Consider the following 27,115-nt stretch of genomic DNA (forward strand, 5'->3'; position numbering starts at 1 on the left):
GGTATTAGAGCAGGTTTTTTTTTTTTTACTAGGGGTTAAACTCGTTTACTTACGGACCTGGTTGGTCCCAGCAGCTTTCACTTAATAGCTCCTGCAAAGCAGCTGTTTCTCATTTAAATAAGGGGGCGGGGCACAGAGGCCCCCCGGGCCGACTTGGGGTACGTACAGCACAGGTGGGGGCCGACCCCAAGTCTGGAGCACGAGGTGCCGGTGTTGGGCAGGTGCCGCCTTCTCGCCCTGGCTCCCAATAAGGCGGGAACGACGGCGTTGCTGGGTTCGCGACTTGGTTGCTGTGGCAGAGCACGAGAGTATTTCAGGCAGCAGACCTCCAACCAGTCGAGTGTCCACACCTGGCCCGGGGGAAGGCAATCCGCATCCATAGGAACCACCGGGAACAACCGAGAAGCTGAGGGTTTGGGACGCCAGAGGGTTGGTTGGGCTTAGGCTAGGTACGATTGTTCCGCAGTGATTGCTTCTCCCACCCGCTCATCACCCCAGCTCCCTATCTCGATTGGCTACCCGGTCTGCCACTCAGTTCCGCCGCGCTGACTCCCATTGGCCTCTTCTAGCTGAGGCCCCGCCCCCACGAGCTAGACACGGGCAGTGGGGCACCGGGGAAGAGAGCCCGGCGTTTGCTCGGGGCAGCAGGGGGGTGGGGGGGAGGCGGTGGCGGCGGCTGTGGAGAAGGAGGAGGAGGAAGAGGAGGTGAAGAAGGAGGAGCAGGGCCAGCGGGAGGCAGCGGCGGCGACCCAGTCAGGGTGATGGTGCAGGTGCCCGGGGCCGGCGCGGAGCTGCCGGGCTGAGGGGCTCGCGGTCCACCGTCCGCAGCGCCGCCGCGTCGCTCCCGGGGAACGGGCGAGCGGGCGGGAAGATGCTGAGCAGGTTGATGAGCGGCAGCAGCAGGAGCCTGGAGCGCGAGTACAGCTGCACCGTGCGGCTGCTGGACGACAGCGAGTACACCTGCACCATCCAGGTCAGCGCCGCGCCGCGCCGCGCCACTCCGCCCGCCGGCGGGACCCCCTTTTCCCCCTCAGTCCCGGGTCCCCCCCCCTCAAGTCGGCCAAGTTGGCCGGCTTCCGCCGCCCGGGGGTCGCCTCAGCCCCCGCGCCGCGCTTTGTCCGCCCCTGGCTGAGGCGGACCGCCCCCGGGAGCAGGACGCCCGAGCCTCTGCCCCAGGGGCCCGGGGACCGCGCGCATCGCCACCCGGCGAGCCCCGGCGTCCCGGACCCCCAACTCCTCCCCGGTGTGTGTGTGTGTGTGAGGCAGGGGGGGGGCGGTGAGGGCTCGTCGGGTCCGGGCTCCTCAAGCCCGCCCCGGGGTGTGTGTGGGGGAACCGAGCACCTTCCACGGGCGCCCGGAGGGAGGCGGGCCGGGGGGTGTGAGGGGAAGGGCTCCTCTCCTGGCCGCCCCGTCGAGGGGGCGCGGGGTGCGGGGGGGTGGCGGGGGAGCCGCAGGCTTCGGCTCTCCGGCTGGGTAAGGCCGACTGGCCGGCGCGTCTGATCAGTCTGCTTGGAAGGATAAAGGTTTATGTCATAATTTCTCCCCTAGCGTTTGTGAGTCAGAGCTTTCAGAAGGTGGAAGGGAACGCGCAGCCCATGCGGAGTGGCCTATCGAAGGGAGCCCAGACCTCAGGGCTGTACAGATTGAGATACTTCTCCCCCCCCCCCCAACCCTCCCGCTTTTGGATCCCCAAATCTGGCCATTTCTGGCCTTGGGGGGAAAGGAAGAGAGGGCGTGAGGTAAACATTTAGCAACAAGTTCCAGCGATTCGGGGGGGATTGGCAGTGGCCAGAAAGAAAAGGGTGACTTGAAAAAGCAAACCAACACGCTAAGAAGATGAGAACGCTGCTGCGTCTCTGTTCTGGCTGAAGCTGGTGGTTTGGTTTTTTTTTTTTTTTTGAAAAGGCTATTTGTTTTTGCAATCCTCTTGCCCGTGTTCCTTCACTACTGCTCTGTGGCGCGTCAGGAGTAGTAGTCTCTCCCAGGAATGCAGGCACAGCGTCTCTCTGCCTCTCTCTCCCTCTCTCCTCCTTTCTGTCTGTCTGTCTGTCTCTCTCTCTCTCGTCCTCCCCCCACTTTCTCCCCATTCTTTCCCCCTTCTCCTCCCCCCTTTATAAAGTCAGAGGTTGAAAAAGATTGACAATGCCCCCGTGTTCAGTTCATCCGCCCGAGGAGGCTCCTCCGCTCGCCGTCAGAAACTGCTCTTTGTGGAGAAGCAAATTTGAGTTGGAGGGTCTCACCTGATCCCTTTGCCTTTGCTACATGCAACCAGAGGAGGCTTCTCAGTTCAGATGTGACGGATTAAAAACACTGCCCACCTAGGTCCTTCCTCAGGGAGCTCCCCCACCCAATTAATTTACTATTATTATTATTTTTTTTTGCTGACGGTGCTCAATAGCATAAAATAGTGATGTATGAGAAAGAAGCTGGGTAGTGTAAGAGGAGCAGCTGTTCTCTGCAGACTTTGTGTTCACTTCAACCTACTACTTCTCTCTCCATTCCCTTCCCCACTCCCCCCACCCCCAAAAAAATCCAGCTGTGGGGTCTTAGTGCTGGCTGCAGCCAATATCCATGAAGGTAAAAAAGAAAGAAAGAAATATCTTCATAAAGCCATTCAAATACAGTCATAAAGATACTAGCCATCAAATGAGATTTTTTTGTACTTGAATATGATAGATGTCATGTATTATTCCTTTGCTGAATAAGTGGCATGTTACTTTTTGTTTCTATTGTATCTTTATACTATGCACAGGTTTTCTTTCTTTTTTCTTTTCTTGGAGGAGGGGAAAAAAGAAGTTGACATCTTTGCTATTTGAGTACATTGTCAAGAGCTTTAAAAGCCTATAACCTTCTTTTGAAATCTAAAGCATTTACACAATGGCCTATCAAGGGTATTGTGAGATTCAGACTTCATGAGTCTTAAGAATATTTTTGTGCTGTATGGTGAAATAAAATTTCTGAAGCAGGTCATTAACTTTTGCCAGGGTACAGAGTACAAATGAAAATACATCACCACTACATGAGAAATGATTGATAATTCTGTAGCTTTAAGGCATTACAATAAGGAAAATGGTTATTTTTCCCAGTTAGTGGAACTTATGAGGTTGGTTGGTTGATAGGTGTTGTAATTTTTTTTTGTCATTGAGAAAAGATGTTTTTAAGCTAAGCCAGGATTGTATTGGGTTTGTGTTTGCCTATCCTATTGTGATTGTGTTTGTTTTAATGATGCTCTTCTTTTGTATTGTTATAATTTAACTTTCTAAAAAATAAGCATGGTGTAAATATAGCTACCCTATAGTAAGTGTCCATGGTCTAGATGTATTAGTGATTGTGCATTGTTTCTTGGGAATCTAAAAACCACAGGAATTCTAAAGTGTATGTAGCGTCATTCTTTGACTCCACTATTTGAATTGCCTTTATCCATGTGGGGAAAGGTTTAAAAGAAAGACAATAGCTTACATGAAATGAATATTTTTCATGTATAGGTGTTTTGAACATTGAAAGATTGAGCTTTTCTTTCCAACTCTTCCTCCTGCACATTTCAGCAGTGTGCATGTGCACACATGCTTATTTGTCAAACCCTGGGTACAGCATCTTTTAAATTTGAATGGATAGGATGGTGAGTTTCTGATTAGCAGTATTTCTACATTTTAAGGATTACAGTACCATATATTTTTAAATTTTCCATAATTTGAACTCTTTCCTTCAAGTGGTGTATGTCATATTTATGTTTAGATAAGCTATTTTAAAAGATCATTATGACTTTTGAGATAATTGAGCTCAGTTAGGATTTTACAGGATTAGAAAAGTATCATTGGGTGGGAGTCATGATAGTCACATTGGGTAAATTTCATTGTAGGCAGTTCTGTCATGGTATTGGTCTAGCCTTCTGCAGCAGTTATACTGATTTGGCATTTAGAATGTGATTATTAAGGTAATCAAAAAGCCATACATCTTCTCAAAGAAGGTTGCCACAGTTACCACATCATTCTTTTATTCCTTCTGGTATGTAAATGTATTTGTAGACCAGGAAAAATGAAAATATATATTAGAAGGTCTATACTGTAATTGCTTCCTTGTAAAGATCATTGTTACCAGCTCCCTGCCAGTTTTGAAGGTCATTGCTTCATAAATGCAGATCTGATCCATATTTTTCACTCATCTGCTTTATCTATGCATATTTATATTATTTACTGTGTTTACTACCCTTACAATGTTGTTTTATTTAGGGAAAATGGGAAAAATTAAAAATCTATCTAATATCTTTGAAGCCAAACTAAATAGGGTCATTTAAAGGCTTAGGCATGTATACTAGGCATGTAGATCCGAAGGAATACATTATCTTCTGTCTTTCAGGTAAAATAGTTTATACGTTATTAAGAATATGTATTGCAGAAGTTCTAGTGGTAATTTGTTTAATGAATACATATTTTCAAGTAAAAATAATAATTGCTTTTTCATAATAACTGAAAGATAAGATTTCCCTAGAAATGAATTTGATTTTACTGGGGATATATTAAAGTAACTGATTAACACTTAGGTTAGACAAATTTTTAAGTTACTTGCCATAAATGGAATGTTTGTGCCAAGGTGGTTCTGTAATGGAACCAATATTTAGATTTTACTGTGGCACCACCACTTAGGGTAAGGGTGGGACAGGACAAATGAACTGGGCCCTGAGCTGGCCCAAAAACGGTATAGGCATTGCCATCTCATTTCCTTCACAATAGCATTATAGATTGACTATATTTGCATTGTGCCAGGTAAAGAAAATGAGATTGTGGGTTGGTTGGGAGAGCCCTGTGTTGAATGACTAATTTTATACTAGGCTTTCTGGTAGGTATTTTGCATATGCCTTATGAGACCCATTTGTCAAGGAGGTAGTATTATTTCTATCTTACAGATGGAAAGACAGGTTGAGGAGGTTGAAGTACCTTGCCTCCTGTTAGTAAGTGGTCTAATTATATTTAAACCATGGTCCTTTTGTCTCTTAATCTTGTTTTTGTTTCTTCTTTCCATTCTGGCTCCCAAGTTACCTCATCTCTCTCTCTCTTTCTACCTTTCTTCATCTATAGAATGGAAATGCTAATGATTATTTCATAGCAAAAAGAAAATGATTTGGAAATATAAATAATAAGCAATATTTAAACAGACTAATACATTTTTACATTGTGGCTTATTCTGTTCAAGTAAAAAATAGAATCGGGGAATGTTCTACTCTTTTCTAAGAAAACTAAATCAGTTTAAGCCCTAAGTCTCCTTCAAGTGATTTCTGATTCATCTCAATGAGATTGTAAAATTCCAGGCTGATATACCTGGCCTCTTTACTAAAACTTTTCTTTAAGATTTACCTCCCTTCTATCCTGCCAAGTCTTTTGCTTGGGGAAGGGAAGAGACATTTATTCCTGGGCTACAATTTGCTTCTTCTAAGAATTTCTGCTTCATAAATGGTAAGTGAAATCCTTTGTTTTATTAATGCAAAAGTGATGTTGTTAGAAAATTAGGATAATTTTATTCATAGAGAAAAACACAAAGCTGTTGTATTTTCATGAATATTGATTAAAAAGTTTTAACAGGTAACATGCTGTCTCAGGACCTCTGTTACAGTAGCAAGTCAGTTAGACTCTAACTCTTGAAACTAAGCTTCAAAACTAACCTTCTAGAATCCTAAAAGCACTTGTATTGTTCCTTAGTTTCTGTATTAAATATTTTATACAAATGAAAATATACCCTTGAGTACTGAAGTTACATTCTGAATACACAGTTGGACTTCATTCTTTTTCTTGTGTAAAGAAGTTTTAGTAGCATCTGAGAGAGATTTAGAAGCATCACCACAGCATAATTTACTCAGGGTTATTTGTATGAATTTGCATTCTATTAAATGTTTGGAATGAATATGCTAGATGAGGCACTTCAACATACCATATAATAAAAGAGCATTGGATTTTGAGTCCTCTGTTACATTGCTTAGAGACTCATTTATCATAGTTGTACTATCATTAATATCAGGCCTTTAAAAGAGACATTTTTGTTTCACATTTGTAGTAGTTTATATATAGGTATGAAATGGATAGTGGAAAAATCAGAAGCAAGGCAATGATTTTAGAAGAGATTTACCATTAATATAACCATTACTACATTAAAATTCTTAAAATAATCAAAATATTTTATTTCTGTGGTAGATTTTACCATACAATTCATAAAGGAGAAAAAAGCTATAAATCACAAATCCTAAGAACTACAACAGCTAGTTCAAGGCCTGACATAGTTATATTTCTTCAATAAGTATCTGTTCTAGTTTGTTGGTGTTGCACAATTGCTGTATTCAAGTTAACCCTTTAAAATTTATTATATCTGAAACCAATAAACATTTTCCAACAACAATTTAACTATGTGATTTCAACCTATTCAATTCCAAGCCATTTTGCTCTATAACCCCTCTTCTTAGTGAGAAGCACAGGGATGTAAATTCTGTATGGCATTTCTAGAGCCTTCGAGGTCTGCAATTATCGTTTGTTGAATTGATGGATATCCACCCACACCCATTAAGTGCTTATGACTTTTTGGTTTGTCTCTAAGGATTTCAAAACTTTCAAGTTTTTCCTCCATTTCTGCAGGTGTACATAGCAGTGCTTCATGGAGCTTCAGAGGTCTGCCAGAATTAGGGTTTTGGATGTAGGGATCACAATAGCCACAGAAACCTGCCTTCACTCCTTTCCTCTAAGTTAGTACCACATAAAATAGGACGGAGACCTCCTCACAACCTCATTTTCTAACCTCTTAGTGCAACAGCAACAGGAAGTACTGGCAACCCAGGTGAAATATAACTAGTTCTTGTTATGTCTATTTCAAGCTGAATTTGTCTTTGACATCCTCATCTGTAACATGCCATCTGATCTGCAGACTCTATTTCAAGGAGCAGCTGCCAATGGGTCCCTCTTCCCCCATGTGTGCCTTGTAAGTCCTCGTTCAACTAATGGTGACTATCACAGAGAATCTGCTGCAGTATCCCAGCTTCTTTTTCTTACCTGTGTGGTGTTTAGGACAAGATGGCATTGTACCTCTGGAGGTCAGGTAATAGTTACTGTCCCTTATATTTTCTAGCTTTGACCCTTGGGGTTCAGATCAGACCACCTGAATCATTTTCTTATATCACTGGGACATTTGAAGAACACAAAACCATCTTCATTTTCATGTGGAAGAGGAACGGTGGTGACCTAAGAGAGCAAAATATGTGGTCATGTGTCCATTCTTAACATTAAAGCAGGTCTTCCATTCCTTTTAGACAATAGACTCTGGCAACTAATACAACTCTAAACTTTTTACAAACATTTTACATATAGGGAGTGTCAAAGATAGACTGGAGAGGGCAAAGAATCTAAGTGTACTTACTCCATACTTTGCTTTTTCAGAGAGACTAAGCTCTAGAGTTAAATCATGGACTACTTGCCTCCTAAGGTCACCATGTGATCCTAATTATTGACATCAATATTTTGACTAAGATAGACCATTGGTCTATCACCTGTTGCAGTTGCTTATTTCTGTGGATGATGTTTTATCCCTAGGCTCTCCCCCCACTTTCTTGAATTATAGTCTAGATTTGGAAAAACTAGATTTGTTCAACAAATGTGAACGTCGTTCCTTTGATGTACAAGTTCCTAGGATTCAGGCTCAAGTTCTCCAGGCTTTTTCTTGCTGCCATCAGACTAAACACAAACTTGTACAAATCAAGTTCTCTAAAGAGATCCTTCCGTGCCATGCTCATACAGGCAATATAATTAGGCCACATGCTTGGCAACTACTGAGTTTGTGTACAATAGCTCCATTCACTTGTCTACAGAAAACACCCCTTTGACAATGATTATAGCTTCATTCCCCCTCCTCTACTTCTGACTCCTTGCATGATCATGACCTAATCTACTGGTTGGTATTTAGGACCACTCCAGAAATGCTCCAACACTCATTCCTGAGTATTAAGGATCATTTCAAAACCTTGGAAAGGCACAGTCCACCAAAAGAAACCATTCAAGGTCAGGAACAAATCTGGCCATTCTTCTGCATCATTCAAGGCATTCTCCTGTGTCACACAGGATTGTGTGTAACACAATTGTGTGTAAACACAATCAAAAGAATGGAAGATAAGGAGTTAAAATAGTGGTTTTCAAAATGTCCCTAGGATCACAGCACCAGTATCATCTGAATATTTATTAGAAATGTTCATTCTTAGCTCTACCCCAGACCTAGTGAATCAGAAACTAGAGATGGAGTCCATCTGTCTCCGGACCCCCTAAGTATTGGGGTTTGAGCTCCCGGCCTCAAGCTTGCTTAACCTGCTTGTTCAGCTGGCTACTTCTTGGAGTTCAGCCCAAACTTTACAAGTGGTTCTTGTGCTTGCTGAGGTTAGAGAATCACTTACCTGGTAACAGAGACATATAGCTGGCTTATAAATGGAGAAGGAAAAATGAATAATAAATATCACATTTCTCACTTTTGATTTATTTCTTGAATGGTGTTAACTGATTCTGTATCCTTGCAAGGAAAAGCTTGGTTGATTGCAGGTATGCGTACCTATCTTGAAGTGAGCAGGAGCCTAAAGATTCTACAATGAGTCATTATAATAATTTAATGCTGTTATATTTAACAGGGATTTTTGGGTCTCCCCATGAGCTAAGGCTGGCTATTGTGTATTCATGTATTTTTCAGGTTTTTTTTTCTTGCACAACATAAAGCATTTGAAAAGGGGAAAAGAAAATGTCTTTGTGACAAACTAATTTGCAAAAACTTAAGTAGGAAATTACAATGACCATGGTGCTGGTGTGGTGGCAGTGTACACGTTGGAGAGAATCCTGAGAGAGGTTCTAAATTAATATTTCTCAGTGGAATACAGAGATATGAAAGGAGAGTTTGTGAAAAACTGCCCCAAATAGGAAATGGGATGTGGAGATGAGTATAGGACTTTTCAGGCTAAGTTAACAGCAGACTTACTTTCTAGGTAGAAAAGCTGAAAATCCTTCCTTAGTTTTTTTCTTTAGAACGTCTGATTTGCTCTAGTATAAGTTGAATCAAACAACAGAAATGTACTTGTTGAGAGAGAATTACTGTCAGCAGAATTTCAATCATACTTGACATGCTAAGAGCAGTCAGCCCAAACTAAAAATACACACATAAAGCTGGTGGTAAATTAAGTCTAATTCTAAAACTGTATAGCACAAATTAACAGTTTTCACAAAATAATGGCATCGTTTAACAAAAAGTGGATTCCGATTTCAGTCTTAATTCTGTGGCTGCAACAACTACCTATGAATTTTATTTACAACAGACCTCCTCTCTTTAGCATTAGTTTAACAAGATAACAAAAAAGAGAGGATTAGCAAATTCCAAACAACTTTTAGCTGCTCTTTGAAAATCCTTAGGTGGGTGAAGTGAAATCCCAGTTGTGCACAAAGAGTTAAGTGTGATGGTGGGAAAAAAGGGTGAACTAATTCAGCAGTGATATTCACTGGACACTATATTGGAAGTGAACTATACAACTTGAGGAGAGAGGAAACAGGAGGGAAAAACTGGGAGAAAATGAGGGGAAACAAAAAGAAATGTACTTAATACCTGGCTTATGTAACTGTAACCCTTCTGTATATCATCTCTAGGAAAAAAACAAACAACCCAAAATGTAACCCATGAAGCCCTAAAAGGCTAATTTCAGCACCTCTGTCCCTAAACCTAAGTATCTACCAAAAAAAAGACTGTTTCTCTAGAGGACTGAGAAGTCTATCCTTGGATTCTCAGTGAACTCTTGATTGCCAGCTCCAGAGTTCCCAGCCTGACACAGGGTGCACTTTCAGCAACCAACACAATGCCAGGCAAGAGCTTTGGGGATGGGAACCTCCAAGAAAGCAGTGTTCGGCATTTGGGCAATCAGTGTTCGGCAGAATGCCAATGCTAATAGGTTATTTTGCTCTGGAAAAGGAGAAAAAGAAGGGATAGTCTAAAGACTGATGAATAGGGCACAACTGACAATAGGAACACTCCTTTGTTGAGATTAATGGGGACTTGATGTGAAGTGGTATTATGGGAGCCAAAAATTAAGCAAAGGTCCACAGTCCTAAGACTTGAAAAATAAAATAGTGGTACATCAAAACAGGCTGCCCCAGGGTACACTCACACGTCTGGCTACTTTTATTGAACTTATAGTAGGAATGAGCCAAGGAAGTCTCATAGCCTGGTATTCCACAGCCAAGCAAATTATCCTTTATTCTTTACCTCTAGACGAGTGTTTTTTTTCTTTTACACCCTGATTTAACTCAAGGGTCTTTAGTCTAGCCTAATTTTGAGGATACCTAAATGGAAGAGTTAACATCAGGATTCCAGGAGGATTTAAAATGCTCTTGGCAGGACCCACTAATTTTTTTTTTTTCTTATCTTGTTTAGATGTGAGCCAAACAGATCAGAACATTGGTTAGAAACAAGATAGCAGAATCAATCAGTTCACTTATGGGCCTTGTGTAATTTAGGCTTGAGAAAGCATCTGTCAAGCCTTCTGTCATTCAGTTTTTTGCTTCTAGAAAAATCTAGAGCTCCAAAGTTAAGGAATTGGAGTTGTGATGGGAAGAACTCTATAGACTAGCCGAGGTGCCTGTAGTGTGCGGTACCATAGCCTATCAGTTTTTTGGGGAGGCTTCTCAGAAATTACTCCATCAGCCGGTGGCTGGTGGCTCACGCCTGTAATCCTAGCTACTCAGGAGGCTGAGATCTGAGGATCGAAGTTCAAAGCCAGCCCGGGCAGGAGAGATCGTGAGACTCCTATTTCCAGTAAACCACCAGAAAACCGGAAGTGGCGCTGTAGCTTGTTTGCCTCAAGCTGAAGAGCTGAGGGACAGCGCCCAGCCCCAGAGTTCAAGCCCCATGACTGACAAAAAAAAAAAGAAATTACTCCATCAAAGAAATGTGGCTGTTGAGAGAGAAAAATCTGATAAAAGTCCTAATACTAGAATGTAACTTCAAATTACACTCCGCTTCAGATTCTAGGACATGTGAAATAGGTTTTTGTTTTTGTATTTTTTAAAGTGCATAGGAATTTGCTTGGTATAGCTGTAGGACAAAAAAATACTGAAATATTACAGTGTTAACTTATATAAGTAAATAGTTGATTTAAAAAATTAACACTGTCTTCGTTTACTTTTGAATACATCTTGGGTAATTTAAAGGTATTTATTTAAATGAATAATCATACCACAGAAAACCCATCTAAAAACTGTTTTCTAATAATTTTATGGTGAAGAAGATATTACTTATTCTGTGTTTTTAATATTGGTATACTAGACAGCTTAGTAATTTTTAAGGACAAATGTAATAATATATTATCTTGCTGTAAATTAGGTCTTTTGGTATGTCATCAAAGTATCGACTATTTTTACTAATAATGTGTCTCACATATGATACCTTTGTTCTCTGGTTGAAAGAAAATAACACAAGAAGTAGAAAAACTTCCTCTTCATTTCCTCATGTTAAGCACTGGCTCCATCACACCCTCATTCCTCCTACCATACACATCTAGCCACTTAGATAAACCTTTGCTTTGTGTAGTGGTTATCCATCCTTCTGTTGTTGGTGGGAGGTATTGAAAAACAATATTATTGAGGTTGGGAATGTGGGTTAGTGGTAGAGTGCTTGAAGCATGCATGCATGAAGCCCTGGGTTCAATTCCTCAGAACCACATAGACAGAAAAAGCCAGAAGTGGCACTGTGATTCAACTGGTAGATCATTAGCCTTTAGTACAGAGCAGCTCAGGGACAAAGCCCAGGCCCTGAGTTCAAGCCCCAGGACCAAAAAACCCCAAGAGTATCACAATGTTAGGTAAATTCCCACTAAGGGTTAGTATGGTACATACCCTTCAAGTTCCTTATTCAGCATAAAGAGTGTTACATATTTTAGTTAATTGTACATGAGACAATATAAAGGGAAAACTGGGCGTTGGAGGCGTGGTTCATTTGGCCAGTGAGTGAAAATGTCAGGTACTGAGTTTGAGTATCAGTCTTGGACCAAAAAAAAAAAAAAAAGGGCAAGCAAATGGAAGTCTGTCTTGTATAAAGTGACAAGCGGGGGCTCCAACCTAAAGATTCCTGAAAAGTTTTTCGCTGGATTGGGTATTAAGTTTAGTGTTTTTGATTAACTTTTCTTTTTTTTGACAATTATTTCTTTTTTAATTATTAATAAGTTTTTTTATTGTGAAAATACCATACAGAGGGGTTACAATTACATGAGCAAGGTAATGAATGCATTTCTTAGCAAGCATTGTTGCCTCCTCCTTTGTTTCCCCTTCCCATCCCTGCCCCTCCCACCCCCAACAAAGTTGTAAAGTTTGTTTTTCGACATAACATCTTGTACATCTCATTGTTGCAATGGGTCCACCTGTATCCCCATTTAAACAATTTGTTTTTTCCCTTCCCCTCCACAAATTATACCAACATCAAATACAGTGAAAACGGGATATACCATGGGGGAGGGACATACAAAGCAACAAAGAAATCATCTTATAATTATGTTAGAAACAATAGCAAGAAAGAAAAACCATTTGAGTCCTTGTCTTGAGGATCATTTTGCCTAACATCAACTTATCTGACCATTTCTGCTTGTCTCAGACATATACTAGTTATTGCAAAAGAGGGAAACCATGGGACCTATGTTTCTTTGGGCCTGGCTTAATATAATTTTTTCCAAGTCTTTCCATTTCCTAACAAATGGGGCAATGTTATTCTTTCTGATGTAGGCATAGAATTCCATTGTGTATATATATCACATTGTCTTGATCCATTCATCTACTGAGGGGCATCTGGGTTGGTTCCATATCTTAGCTATGATAAATAATACTGCAATAAACATAGTTGTGCTGGTAGTTTTAGTATGGACTTGTTTGTGATCATTCAGGTAAATGCCTAAAAGTGGGATTGCTGGGTCATAGGGGAGCTCTATGTGGAGTCTTTTGAGGAACCTCCATAACTACTTTCCAAAGTGGTTGAACAAGTTTACATTCCCACCAACAATGCAGTAGGGTTCCCTTCTGTCCACATCCCCTCCAGCATCTGTTGTTATTAGAGTTCTTGATTATAGCCATTTCTAACTGGGGTGAGGTGGTATCTCAGTGTTGTTTTGATTTGCATTCATTTCTTTTATGGCTAAGGAGGTTGATTTTTTTGACAATCATTTCTTAATGTCTTGTATCTCCAAGAAGACTGTTTGTCTAGTGCATGTTTAGGTCTGGTACTTGATATTGTCAGAGCACTGCCCATGGTCACCTGAAGTTAGTGAAACTGGAGGAAGAATTAGATTAATTGTCTAAACAGGGAAGCACAAAGGATCAAACCCAGAAAAACTCAGGATGGAGCGAGACCAGACTTAAGCAGAAATCCCTGGTGCGAATCTGGATGGAGAATTTGAAGAAGCAGGTTGAGGATGATGAAAGAATATGGGAGATCTATGTTTTGTTGTCACAGTTGTGTACCATGCTAGAGGTCTGGTGACCTAAAGGAACCTTCTGGGCTTAGACTCCTTTGGTGCATATTTGACATATTCAACAGTCAATGGATTATGGTAAATACCCTACAAGTCTCTGCCAGAGTGCCCTAAAGCTGAGTAGGGACCTTCTGTTGGACCAGACAGTAAATATTTAGCACTGAATACATTGCACTCCTTGGCTTCCCATTTGTGTTGGCTAGATGTGGGATCTAAGTGGTCTAAACTTTCCTTTCTTACAGAGCAGTGGTCCCATTCCCATCTTTGACTCTGATCGTTTTCTCTTTTTAAAGCCCTTCCTGGCTTTTCTATCACATACTGGATCACTGCAGCCATTTAGCACAGCATAGAAGAGCTTCCACGATCTTTCTGTGGCTGCTTTTCTAGCAGTTTCTTCTTGTCATCCAATGCTTATTCTCTCACAGCATGGATTATCAGGCCCTCAGCCCTCCTTATTCTAGGGCAATCCCTCCCAGTGTTGCTGGGAAGAGCCTAGGGGGACCTTGAGGAATATTCACATGTCTGTTTCTCACTAGACTGTTGAATTAGTATCTAAGGCGTTGCCGAGGGGCTTCACATATGCTGATTGTACACATGTGTGAGCAAAAGTATTGTTACCTTCTTGCAAATAACCAATGAGGTACAAACTGCTTCTCACTGACAGTCACAGTAAGGGAAGAATCATGATTAACCAACTGTTGCTAATATTTTTGAAAGGCAAATTTTGAGTATGGTATAACTTCCCGAAGAGAGTGACAGCCTCCCCACTGCCCACTTTGTTCCATGAAAAAAAACTATAGTCTGTTTTTGTTTTTTTTTTAAAATTTTGGTCAGTCATGGGGCTTGAACTCTGGGCCTGGGCACTGTCCCTCAGCTCTTCAGCTCAAGGCTAGTGCTCTACCACTTGAGCCACAGCACCACTTCTGGCTTTTTCTATTTATTTGGTGCTGAGGAATTGAACCCAGGGCCTCATGTATGCAAGGCAAGCACTCTACCACTAAGCCACCTTCCCAGCCCTATAGTCCGATTTCTAGAGTGGATTTTTAAAATTTAGTACAAAGATTGAACAAGAATCAATATCATAAACATTGATTTTTTTCCCCTAAAGCTTTAAAATAATCTGCTTATTAGTTGTCAGACTAGTTTGAAATTTCAAATGTTACTCAGACATGTTTCTATTAGATAGTAGGAATAATTATCATTAATGAGTATATGATTCCATTTACCATGATTCCTGTTCATGTTCATAGTTGAGATATAAACGAAAACTAGACTTTGCTGATATTGAAGATTAAAAAAATGATGTTGATTCAATAAAATGAGCCTCAATTACATATCTTTGTTCCTAATAAACTTTTTGAGACAGACCATAGTCTGTGACCTATGTCAAATACTATTAAAACAGGATTCTAGCAGAAAGAAAACTTCTACTGGATTTTATATTGCTATCAATTAACAAGCTGATGAATCAGCATCAGCTGATTTAATCTCTACCAAATGAATGGGACTCTTTTGATATATCAATTTAGTAGAGAAACTGGGCAGGTGGGAAATAACCAACAGCATCTGGGGTAGTGTCATAATGATAAAGTCCACCTTCTCCATGATGACTAATGAAAATGAGTGTGTTCCAGTTACAAATCAAACCCTGGGTCTCTGGGGACAAAACTAGAAGACAAACCAGAGGAGCCTTCATCGCATAAAAATGAAGCCATTCACCTGTTCATCAGAGTTCAGTGGGCAGGAGAAAAATTCTGCAGGCATAATGTATTCCCTTCTGAACTAGGAAAGTGCCTCTCATCCCTATGGTTTGTTTTCGTAATGGTGTTCCAGAGCTTGTCTCATACAAGCCACAAAGTTAAGTTGTCCAGTTCTTTTTTTGGCTTTTATTTCAATGACCTTGACAGGTTGGCCCTCACTGGCAAAAAGATTAACCAGTAATACACATCGAAAATCCATGATTTTTTTTTATTGTGAAAATACTGTACAGAGGGGTTACAATTACATGGGCAAGATAATGAGTACATTTCTTATCAAGTATTGTAGCCTCCTCCTTTGTTTCCCCTTCCCATCCCTTCCCATCCTCCCCCGCCCCGCCGAAAATCATGATATTTCTGACTGTATTTCTCTAGTAGGCACCCTCCATCTACAAAGTTAATCTGCTCAGTGTAACTTCCTTTTACAGGAGGATTGTGTTCACTTTCTGTTTGTATAACTGGCATAAACTCAGAATTGAACCCAGGAGTTTGGAATGGGCCTGGCCCCTGCTCCAAGAATAAAAGCTTTTGGCAGCTTGATTTCTTTTGCGATCTTATTCAGATCATACACCATTTATGGGAAGGGTAAATGGTTCTTTAATCAAATCAGGACAGTCAATTACAGAGACCTTAAACATCAGCAAAGTTCTTTCTGCAAAACTCCAGCAAGTTCCTCCAGACTTGATACATGAAAACTCATTACAAGCCATTTTCCCCTTCTTCTTTAGGTGGTAGGTTGCACAGCTGAAGCTCGTGTTGGCTAGTTATCACAAGAGTTTACAGTGCTATCAACAAGAATAGCCACTGCTGTGTGAGCCTTACTGCATTAGGTGAGGAGGCCTGCAGACCCCAAACCACACCAACATTCTGCTGCTTACACATTCCTGTCCCTCTGTGTGGGCAGGTTATGGCTCCCATAATGTACTGTTATAGATAATAGTGCATAACCTTATGAAGTTTTTGTGTTGAAGTTTTTTTTGTTTTTGTCAGTTGTGAGGCTTGGACTCAGGGCCTGGGTGCTGTCCATGAGCTCTTTTGCTCAAAGCTAGCTCTCTATCACTTTGAGCCATAGCACCACTTCTGGTTTTCTGGTGGCTAATTGGAAATAGACTTTCCTGGTGGGGCTGGGTTTGAACTGTGATCCTCAGATCTTAGCGTCTTGAGTAGCTAGGAATTACAGTCGTGAACCAGTGCCCAGCTGTGGAAATGTTTTTATTTTCCTTGGGTTACATTGCTAAAAGTGGAGACAGAATATTGCTATGTAGTTCAGGCCAGCCTCAAACTTGTCATCTTCCTGCCTCAGTTTCTTGAGTTGTTGGAATTACAGGCATATACCACAATGCTTTGCTGGTGTGTTTTTTTTTTTTTTTTGGTCTGTCGTGGGGCTTGAACTCTGGGCCTGGGCGCTGTCCCTCAGCTCTTCAGCTCAAGGTGAGCGCTCTACCACTTGAGCTACAGCGCCACTTCCGGTTTTCTGGTGGTTTATTGGAGATAGGAGTCTCATGGTCTCTCCTGCCCGGGCTGGCTTTGAACCACAATCCTCAGATCTCAGCCTCCTGAGTAGCTAGGAATACAGGCGTGAGCCACCAGCGCCCGGCTTTTTGCTTGTGTTTTATGTTTTGAGGAACTGTCAGTTTTTCACAGCACCTGCATAAAGAGCAGTCCTCACTGTTGTCTTTTTGATTGGAGCCATTCCAATGTGTGATGGAGTATCTCATGGTGGGTTTTTGTTTTTGGTGGTTGTGGGGCTTGAGTTTAGAGCCTGTGGTGCTGTACCTGAGCTCTTTTGCTTGAAGCTAGTGCTCTACCATTTTGAGCCACAGCTCCACTTCTGGTTTTTGAATGGTTAATTGGAGAATGGTTAATGGGGACTTTTCTGTCAGGTCTGACTTCAAAGCATGATCCTTAGATCTGGGCCTTCTGAGTAGCTTAGGATTACAGTCCTGAGGCACTGGTATTGGGCTCTCCTTGTGGCTTGACTGAAGATATTCAGCTTCTTTTTATGTACTTATTAGACATTCTTCTAAAATTTTGAGGAGATATGTCTATTAAAACCTTTTGCCCAGCTAGGCATTGGTGGCTCACACATATAATCCTAGCTGTTTGGGAGGCTGAGATCTGAGGATGGTGGTTCAAAGCCACCCTAGGCGCAAAAGTCCATGTGACTCGTATCTTTAGTTAAACACCTAAAAGCAAGAAATGGAGCTGTGATTCAAGTGGTAGAGAGCTAACCTTGATCACAAAAGCTCAGGGACAGCACTCAGTCCCTGAGTTCAAGCCCCAGGGTTGGGTTATTTGTCCTTTAGTTGAGTTGTAAGAGTTCTTTATATATTCTAGATATAATACACTTAACAGAAAGAGAAATGAATATATTTTCTCCAGATTATTTTTTTATTTTCTTAATTTTATCTTTTTGAAGCAAAACAGGTTTCATTTGCTGGATGTAATAGCATACATTTGTCGTCCCAGCACTAGAGCAGTTTAGACCGGAGGATTGTGATTTCAAGCCAGCCTGGCAAAATAGTGAGACCCTATCACAACAACTTTTCACTTGAAAAAAGCTTTATTTAATTTTATTGAATTTAAGCTTATTAGTCAACCTGTTTTATTATTGTCGATATTATTACTATTACTATTATTATTACTATCATTATTATTGAGATGGAATCTGGCAGTGTAGCCTGGGTTGATCCTGAACTCCTGATCTTCCTTCTTTAATTTTAATTTTTTTTTATTGTAAAGGTACTGTACAGAGGGGTTATAGTTACATGAGTAAAGCAATAAGTACATTTTTTTTAATAAGTACATTTTCTATTGAGCATTGTTATCCCCTTCTGATCTTCTTGCTTCAACCTCCTGCGTGCTGTGATGTCAGGTGTGCAACATTGTGCCTGGCTCTTAATCTTTTTTTTTTTAATTGCTTTTGCTTTTGGTGTCATAGCTAAGAAATCCTTGTCTAATTCCATGCCAAGATTTATACATGTACTTTTTTTTCTAAGAGTTTTAGAGTATTAAATCTTGCATTAAGGTGTATGAATCACTTTTAGTCAATTTTTATGTGTGAAATACTGGTCCAAAGCTATACTTGAACATATAGATATTCAGTCATCTGGCATTATTAGCTAACAAAATGATTCTTTCCCCTGTTGAATTGTGTTGATGCATTTTGTTGAAGATTATTGATCATACATGTATAGGTTTTATTTGTGGACTCTTAATTTTGTCCCATTGATCTATCTACCCTTATTGTAGTAATAGTTTTTAGTTAATTTAGCTTTGCAAGAAGTTTTGAAATCAGAAAGTGTGAGTCTATCAACTTGGTCCTTTTTCAAGATTATTTTATTTTAGCTATTTTCTTGGTCTGTTGCATTTTCATATGATTTTAGAGGATAAGGATACAGCTCAGTATGAGGGTGCTTGCCTGGCATGTGTGAGGCCCTAGCTTTGATCCCTAGAGCATCACACAAGAGAAAGAGAGATGGAGATGTGGAGAAGTAAATTGCCTTACCCAGCAGCCTATATTTCATCTGCAATAGACTCGGCTCATATATTCAGTACCCCTTAATCAACAGTAACAAGTTTCAAATTCTAGTGTTGTTAGATTAAGGGAGAAATAGTATGAAAAGTCTACTGGTTGAAAGTTTTTTTTTTAACCCATTTTAAACTTATTTAAAAATAAGTCTTCAATAATGAGAAATTTTCCATGGGGTAGCTCATAGAAGTGAGAGTTAGGATTATCTTTTCTTTAGAAAATCAGTTTCTAGTTCAGAGCCTTCTAAACTCTCGTGCCTGGTTTCTATGTCAGGTAGGAAATGTAGTTCAACCGTCAGCGATTATAAATGACAACACATTATGGAAGAAGGTGAGGGAACAAGCAGGGATTTGTCATGGGGAAGCAGACGTTATGTTTTATTATCAGTTTTGACAAACAGTCACATAAGCTCATCAATGTGAAAAGGATAAAATTGAATTCATTAGAGCTGGGAATGTGGCTTAGTGGTAAAGTGCTTGCCTAGCATGCATGAAGCCCTGGGCTCGATTCCTCAATACCACATAAAGAGAAAAAGCCAGAAGTGGCATTGTGGCTCAAGTGATAAAGTGCTAGAGCCTTGAGCAAAAGCAGCTCAGGGACAGTGCCCAGACCCTGAGTTCAAGCCCAGGACGGGCAAAAAATAAAAATAAAAAAAATGAAAAAATCATGAGATGCAATTAGAATGGTTACAATACGGTTTTGTTTTTGTTTTCTGTAAGGAAGATTCAGTTCTGAAAGTCTTCCTTTATTGATATTTCTCTTAAAAATTTCCAGAGTGTGAAAGCAGTTCTGTGTCAACAATTTTGGGATTGATGAGTAAGTGCAATGTGGCTAGATAGACCAGAATTGTCTTCGAATACCATTTAATAATGGTACCACGAAAGGAACATTATACTTGTACTGAGAAAACTTGCAGTCAGGTCTTGGCTTTGCTTTGTGGTACCTATGTGGCCTTGAATGAGTCACTTTGTTAACTTCTTTTTGGTGTGTTTTCCAAATAGCTGAAAGAGATGGTGATGTATCTAGTCTACTTCCCAGAGTTATAAGAGAATAAGACAGGAAAAAAAAGAAAATATCTATGAAAACATTTTGCCAATCTATTGTTGAACTATAGTTTTACAGTCTTATTCCTTTTGGGTATGTGTGTGTGCTGATGGTATTAGGGTTTGAATTCAGGGCCTCGCACTTTCTAACCATAGGTGATCAACCACTTTGTGCCACACCTGCAGGTTTTTTTGTTTGTTTTGTTATTTTTCACATAGGACCTTGCATTTTTGCTCTGAGCTATCTTCAGACTGTCCCTACACATCCACTCCTACCTAGCTGAGATGCTACTATACCTGGTTTATTGGTGGAGATGAGATTTTGCTAACTTTTTACCTGAACTGGCCTTGAACCATAGTCCTCCTGATCTCCACCTCCTGAATAGCTTAGATTACAATCTTTTTTTTTTTTTCTGGATCCGGTCATGGGGCCTGACCTCTGGGCCTGGGCGCTGTCCCTCAGCTCTTCAGCTCAAAGCTAGTGCTCTACCACCTGAGCCACAGCGCCACTTCTGGTTTTTGTTTTTTTTTTTTTACTTTTTGCTTATGTGGTGCTGAGGAATCGAATCCAGGGCCTCATGCATGCAAGGCAAGCACTCTACCACTGAGCCACCTTCCCAGCCCTAGATTACAATCTTGAGCCATTGTGTTTGGCCTATAATTTTATTCTTAATAAAAATCTTTAGAAGCTGGGAAAGTGGCTCAGTGGTAGAGTGCTTGCCTTGTATGCATGAGGCCCTGGGTTCGATTCCTCAGCACCACATAGGCAGAAAAAGCCAGAAGTGGTGCTTGGCTCAAGTAGTAAAGCACTAGCCTTGAGCCAAAGAGCTGAGGGACAGAGCCCAGGCCCAGAGTTTAGGCCCCATGACTGACAAAAAAAAAACTTTGGAATTGTGACAATTTTGATTTTCTTTTTCTTTCCTTTTATTGTAAAGGTGCTATATAGTTATAGTTACATGAATAAGGCAATGAGTACATTATTTGTTGATCATTGTTACCATTTCCCTTGTTATTGTCCCACTATCCCTTCCCTCCCCAGTTTTGATTTTCTTTCCAGTACTGGGGTTTGAACTCAGTGCCTTGTGCTTGCTAGGCACGTCACACTTTCACACTTTCAACCCTTTTTGCTTTAGCTCTTTTTCAGATAGGGCCTTATGCTTGGCCTGGAATGGCCTGGACCATTAACTGCCCCCTGCTTTTTTAGTTAAGACAGGGATCTCCCAAACACATTTTGCCCAGGATGGCCTCAAAATTTGATCCTCCTGATCTCAGCCTTCTAAGTAGGTAGGATTACTGGCATGAGCTGCCATGCCCAGCATCTGTGTGTGTGTGTGTTTAAATAGATTTTCTGTCTTTGTATTTGACTGTATTCTTTTGGCTTCTGCTTCATATCAGTAGTTATTTGAGAAAACTTTGTCCTTAATAAATGACCCATTCTCGTTTCCATCCAAAAGAAGAGGCATCTATATTAGTTTCTCCCTCTGGAAAAGATGAGTTGGGTTTTGTTTTGTGTAGACATTTAGCATTTTAACAAGCCTGCCTTGAGTATTAAACCTATAAGTGGTGTGTAAGTTTCCTTCCTTGGCATCAGATTTCTCTTTTTTGTGGTTGCTAGGTTTTACTACTGCCTCCTCTCTTGGCCTTTCTGGCTCCTTCAGACATGTTTGAAACCTAATATACTTTGCCTTGGCCAAATCCATTTGTTGGTGTGTAATAGAGTTCAAGACACCTTATCACAACACACTTTGTGGGTCCAATGGCCAGGTCATATGTTTCAACTCCACTAGTACTGACAAGAAGAGATTGCATTTGTTGATCTGACTCTTGTGTCTTAGATGGAGTTGAAGCTCTCTGGGAATCTCTGGTAACTGTAGACTCTGGAAGCCGCTCTCTCCTCATTGGTGAAAGAGGAACAGCTCCATTTTCTGATCCCTGCAACTGATAAGGTTGTCTCAGGTAGAATTATTTCCTTCTCCTGGTTAAGTTAAGGAAAATTGGGACCTAAGGTTTTCAAAGTCACTTTGAGTGGCTGCTGTCTCGTTAGCTTCCTTTTATTTAAGTTAATGTAAAAAAAAAAGTTTTATTTTTTAAGGTGTACTAAAATGAATGAGTATTTTATGAGAAAAATCATACCTAGCATAAAATATTGTTTCATTCTTTGGAGACTTGTTTATTTTTTTTTAACTGTATTTTTTTGTCTTTTATTTTTTTGGTACTGGGGATCAAACTCAGGACGTTGCACTTGCTAGGCAAGCGCTTTGCCATTGAACTACATCCCAGCCCTTAATTGTTTTTCTTTTAATCTGCCTTCATCATTTGGAGCAACATCGTAAAAAATAATTACAGTCTGTCTCATTTTTTTTTGGGTCCGGTCATGGTCCCTGAACTCTGGGCCTGGGCGCTGTCCCTCAGCTCTTCAGCTCAAGGCTAGCGCTCTATCATTTGAGCCACAGCGCCACTTCCGGCTTTTTTCTTTTTGCTTATGTGGTGCTGAGGAATCGAGCCCAGGGCCTCAGGCATGCAAGGCAAGCGTTCTACCACTGAGCCACCTTCCCAGCCCCATCACACCTATTATAAGGTACTTAGGAGGCTGAGATCAGAGGATCAAAGTTTGAAGCCAGCCTGGCAGACAAATCTATGAGATGTATCTTCATTTGCTAACAAGCAAAAAGTTAAAGGAAAAAAAAGGTGAGAGCATGAGGCTAGGAGTTCAAGTTGCAGTACTGGCCTGTGCGCACATGTACACACACGTACACACACACACACACAGATGACACACACACACACACACAGATATAGTGTGATCAATGCTGTTAAAAGCCACATACATTCAGGTAAGGAGTTCTCTCTCCAACAATGATTCTAATATCAAGGTTCCTTGTCCTTATGGAGGGGAGGGACAACAGAGCCAAGGATGGGGTGTCTGTGCTTGTTGGGATTTTTACTTACTGGAATTCAAAATTTGATGTATACTTCAATCACTCATTTCTAGGGTGAAATAATACCTTGACTTATAAATGTATGCTTTCCATGCATACATGGAAAGTGGCTCATCCCTGTAATCCTAGCTAATCAGGAGGCTGAGAGCTGAAAGTCTGAGATTCTTACCTTAGAGTTTTCATGTTATCAGATGCTTTTGGAAGAGCAGAGAAAACAAGTTACATTTTTGGAATGCATACATTATATGAAATACTGAATGTTCTCACCACAAAGAAATGCTAAATGTTAAGGTGATGAATCTGCCTGTTGCCCTGATTGGGTCATTGTATAAAGAATATATGCATCAGAATATCACCCTGTACCACATAAATTATAATATAAATGAACAACTATTGTGAGTCAAAAAGAAAAGTGCCTGGCAAGATTATCATAGACTCATTGACTTGTCTGCAAGAGGCCTGGGGATGCTCTGGGGGCTTAGAAGAGTAATCATAAGTACAGGTAGGAGTCACAACTCTACACAGTAGAAGAAGTCTTAGGGAAGCCGGACACTTCTGTTGCACACCTGTAATCCTAGCTACTCAGGAGGCTGAGATCTGAGGAACACAGTTCAAAGCCAGCCTGGGTAGGAAATGCCATGAGACTATTATCTCCATTAAACAACTAGAAAACCAGAAGTGGCTCAAGTGGTAGAGTACTAGCCTTGACCTGAAGAGATCAGGGACAGTGCCCAGGCCCAGAGTTCAAGCCCCGTGACACACACACACACACACACACACACACACACACACACACACGCACGCACGCACGCAAAATCTTAGGGAAAAGAAAGTTTGCATTTCTTGAAAAACAGGTACCTGAGAACATAAATTATTTGAAATGAGCAACCAGTTTGTTGAAGAAAGAAGAAAAAGTAGCCAGAGAGAAGTCTATAGTTGAGAAGAACATCTTAAAAAGTAATACGCAGAGCTGGGGATTTGGCTTAGTGGTAGAATGCTTGCCTAGCATGCATGAAGCCCTAGGTTCAATTCCTGAGTACCACATAAGCAGAAAAAGCCAGAAGGGGCACTGTGGCTCAAGTGGTAGAGCACTAGCCTTGAGCACAGAGGCCTTGGGATAGAGCCCAGACCCTGAGTTTGAGCCCCAGGACCAGCAGAAAATAAAAAATAAAATAAATAAAAAGTAATACATAAAAATCAGAAGGGTCCAGCATGGTGACATACACCTATAATCTCAGCTACTTGGAAGGAAAGGCAGAAGGTTTGAGGCCAATCTGGAACTTAGAAAGACCTGGTCTAAAAGTAACTTAAAAAAAAAAAAAACAACCAAAAAAACAAAAAGGGCTAGAATGTATTTCAGTATAGACTGCTTGTCTAGCATGCAAAAGGCCCTGGGTTCAATCCCTAACACACAGCAACAATAACAACAACAAACACCCTAAAACAACAGCAACAACAAAAAAAAAGAAGATACACTTTATATTCCTGAAGGCAATACACAAAGGCTGAATAATATGTTCTGTCCCTGAATGTTTAGAAAACATTACATTGACGGTAATTTTCTGTACCTGAATGTTGTCATAATGACAGCATTTTTTTTTAACATGGGAAAGAAGTTTGGTGGTACTATATCTAAATATGGAAATAGCTATCGCTACCATATTTAAAAAATTATATTCAGTGAGTTTGAGATTCTCAGAAATTATGTATAAATAGCCACTACATTTGCATTTTGTTACTGTCATGTGGAAGCATGCACATCTTGATGAGTGGTGGTGAATGAAGGATCCCCAGAAACATGCTGTTAAGAAGACCTCTGTGGACTCTAACCCTCCAGGTTCTGGGATGACCTTGTGCTCCCCTTGGGAAGAGATGTGCTCACCGTGCAGCTTTCCGAGGTCCTTTTCTCTCCTTTTCCTGGGGGATAGATTTTTTTCTTTCTTTATTGAGATTAAGTGATTACATAAATCTCACAAATTTCACAGTATTGTAGGATAGTGATACTTAGTTCAAGTCACAAACACATTTTAACCTTCATGAGGAGCATTGTCATTATCATGGTCTATAAAGCTTATGGACTCTCCAAACTTGCCACTTCAGCTATTTTTTCCGAATTGGGTGATATGTACATTTCTTTCCTTTTGCTTAGTGTCAGCTGTTCCTGCTTTCTCTCTCATTCCCTCCCTCCCATCGCTGCCCTTGAGTTGCTTAGTTCACTTTCATCAGTGTCCAGTGCAGCTGATGGGCCCCTCTGTTGTATTTTTCCCACCTGTTTCCCTCTGATTCTGTACCTTCCTCCTAGCTTCCCTCAGATGTACATGTATATACCATAAGTGAGGTCAAGAACATGGAGTCATCTAAAAATGATATGACAAATTAAGAAGAGGTCCTTTGTTTCTTTTTCTTTTTTTTTTTGCCAGTCATGGTGCCTGAACTCTGGGCCTGGGCACTGTCCCTCAGCTCTTCAGCTCAAGGCGAGCATTCTACCACTTGAGCCACAGCACCACTTCCAGCTTTTTCTGCTTATGTGGTGCTAAGGAATCGAACCCAGGGCCTCATGCATGCAAGGCAAGCACTCTACCACTGAGCCACCTTCCCAGCCCGGTCCTTTGTTTCTTGAGGCCTGTTTACTTTGTCATATCTCCTTGCATTTTGAATTTAACATCTGTGTATCAGGGAGACCATGTGCCATTTGTCTCTCTGATCCTGGGTTATCTCGCTCAACATGATTTGTTCTAGTTCCATCCATTTCTGGGGGATAGATTTTGACAGTATTAGGATTTGAACTCCAGGTGTCAAGCTTGTGAGACAGGCATTCTTCTACTTGAGCCATGCCCCACCCCAACTCTTACTACGTTAGATATTTTTTGGATAGGGGTTCTAATTTTAGTCTAGGACAGACTTCAGACTGTAATCTTCATGCTTATAATAGTCTCCTGTGTAGGTGGGATCACATGCATATACCACCATACATAGTTATTGATTGAGATGAGGTCTTGCTAACTTTTTTGCCTGGAGTGGCCTTAAACTATGGTTCTCCCCACCTCTGCCTTCCAAGTAACTAATATTACAGGTGTGCACACCTAGCCCTTTCTCTTCTTTCAACTCTTTTTTTTTTAAAAGGAATTTTACTTTTCTCCACTTGCCTTTTTTTTCTACCTGGTGATCTTATTGTCCCCAAGAGACAGACACAGACAGTAGGCAGACAGACAGAACACACACACAAAACTTTTATTCTCAGAGTGTTTTGGGGATTCCAATTCCAAAAGAATTATTTGGTTAAAGGAAACCTTATAGGAGTTTTGGAGGAATCTAGAGGGCCATTTTATATTTTCCTGATAGATGGCAGAGAGCATATCCTGCCCTGAAGGGTTACCTGCAAAGTGAGAACAGAAGGTGATCAAAGTCTTTGAAGAAGCCATAAAGGGGGGCGGGGAGGTGAAGAGAGCAAATCCAGTGCAGTACAAAAGCCAGAAGCAAGTGTTTTATTAAGTGCAGAAATTTTATATTTACCAGCTTCTACAGAATAAAATTGCAGGTGGCTCATCTAGGGCATATGCGTCTTTCATGTGAATTCTCCGTGGCCAGTGCTTGCTTGTGAGCACAAGAGAGACCAAAATTTCACTGTGTGAAGTAGAGAGCAAGGAGGAGGAGCAGCATTCAAAGAGAACAACAGGGAGAAAGGAAGCACAGGGAGTAGAGGAGGCCTGTAGCTGCGGGTAAGTGTTAGGGTGCAATAGTGCTTATTTAATTATATTATCCTGGCAGAAGAGAGATCCAGTGCATTGACCTCTGCACCTGGGAGGGAATTGGTGGTAAAAAAGCTAGGACAGATGGAATAAATATAAAATCTAAGAGCATAATTATTCTTAGATGTTCAGAAGGGATTTAAAAACATTAAAATAAGGCTTGCTTCTGTGTGTGTGTGTGTGTGTGTGTGTGTGTGTGTGTGTGTGTGTGTGTGTAGACAAGAGCTGGAAAGTTCTAGTGGGAACAGAATGTAAGGAAGCCTCTTGATAATCTGTCTCTTCCATTTATTTTGCTCCCAAAGACTAATTGGGGTGGGGGGTGGGGAGGGCTTTTGAGAAGCAACCTGAAATGGAGCTTAGGTTTGAAGGACACCATCTTGCCAAAAGAAAGGCAGAGACAGAAAAAGTGGGGTTAAGGACAGATGATGATGTCTACCAACATTTAATGTGGCTCATGTAGAATGAAGTGGAGGCACTTGACTAGGCTACACTCAGGGCTGTAATCAGCAATGCATCTTTACCGGCAGTGAGAGTGAGAGAAAAAGCCTCGTTAAAAATCTTCACACAGCAGAGAAAAGGGAGGGAGGC

The 27,115-nt window shown here is 41.0% G+C and overlaps 1 protein-coding gene and 1 pseudogene across 2 annotated transcripts in view; one reads left to right on the forward strand and one right to left on the reverse strand.

Annotated features, from left to right (window-relative positions):
* The first annotated feature begins 602 nt into the window (after positions 1–602).
* Positions 603–27,115, forward strand: part of Frmd5 (FERM domain containing 5) — a 232,723-nt gene continuing 206,210 nt past the window's right edge. For both annotated transcript variants that reach the window (XM_013010029.1, XM_013010027.1), the window contains exon 1: positions 603–973. In XM_013010029.1, the coding sequence (XP_012865483.1) occupies positions 872–973 (102 nt within the window). In that variant the 5' untranslated portion in view covers positions 603–871. The remainder of the gene's footprint in view (positions 974–27,115) is intronic.
* Positions 14,991–15,838, reverse strand: LOC105980909 (annotated as a pseudogene).

Source organism: Dipodomys ordii, unplaced genomic scaffold (genome assembly GCF_000151885.1).
Source record: "Dipodomys ordii isolate 6190 unplaced genomic scaffold, Dord_2.0 Scaffold11, whole genome shotgun sequence".
Lineage (NCBI taxonomy): Eukaryota > Metazoa > Chordata > Mammalia > Rodentia > Heteromyidae > Dipodomys > Dipodomys ordii.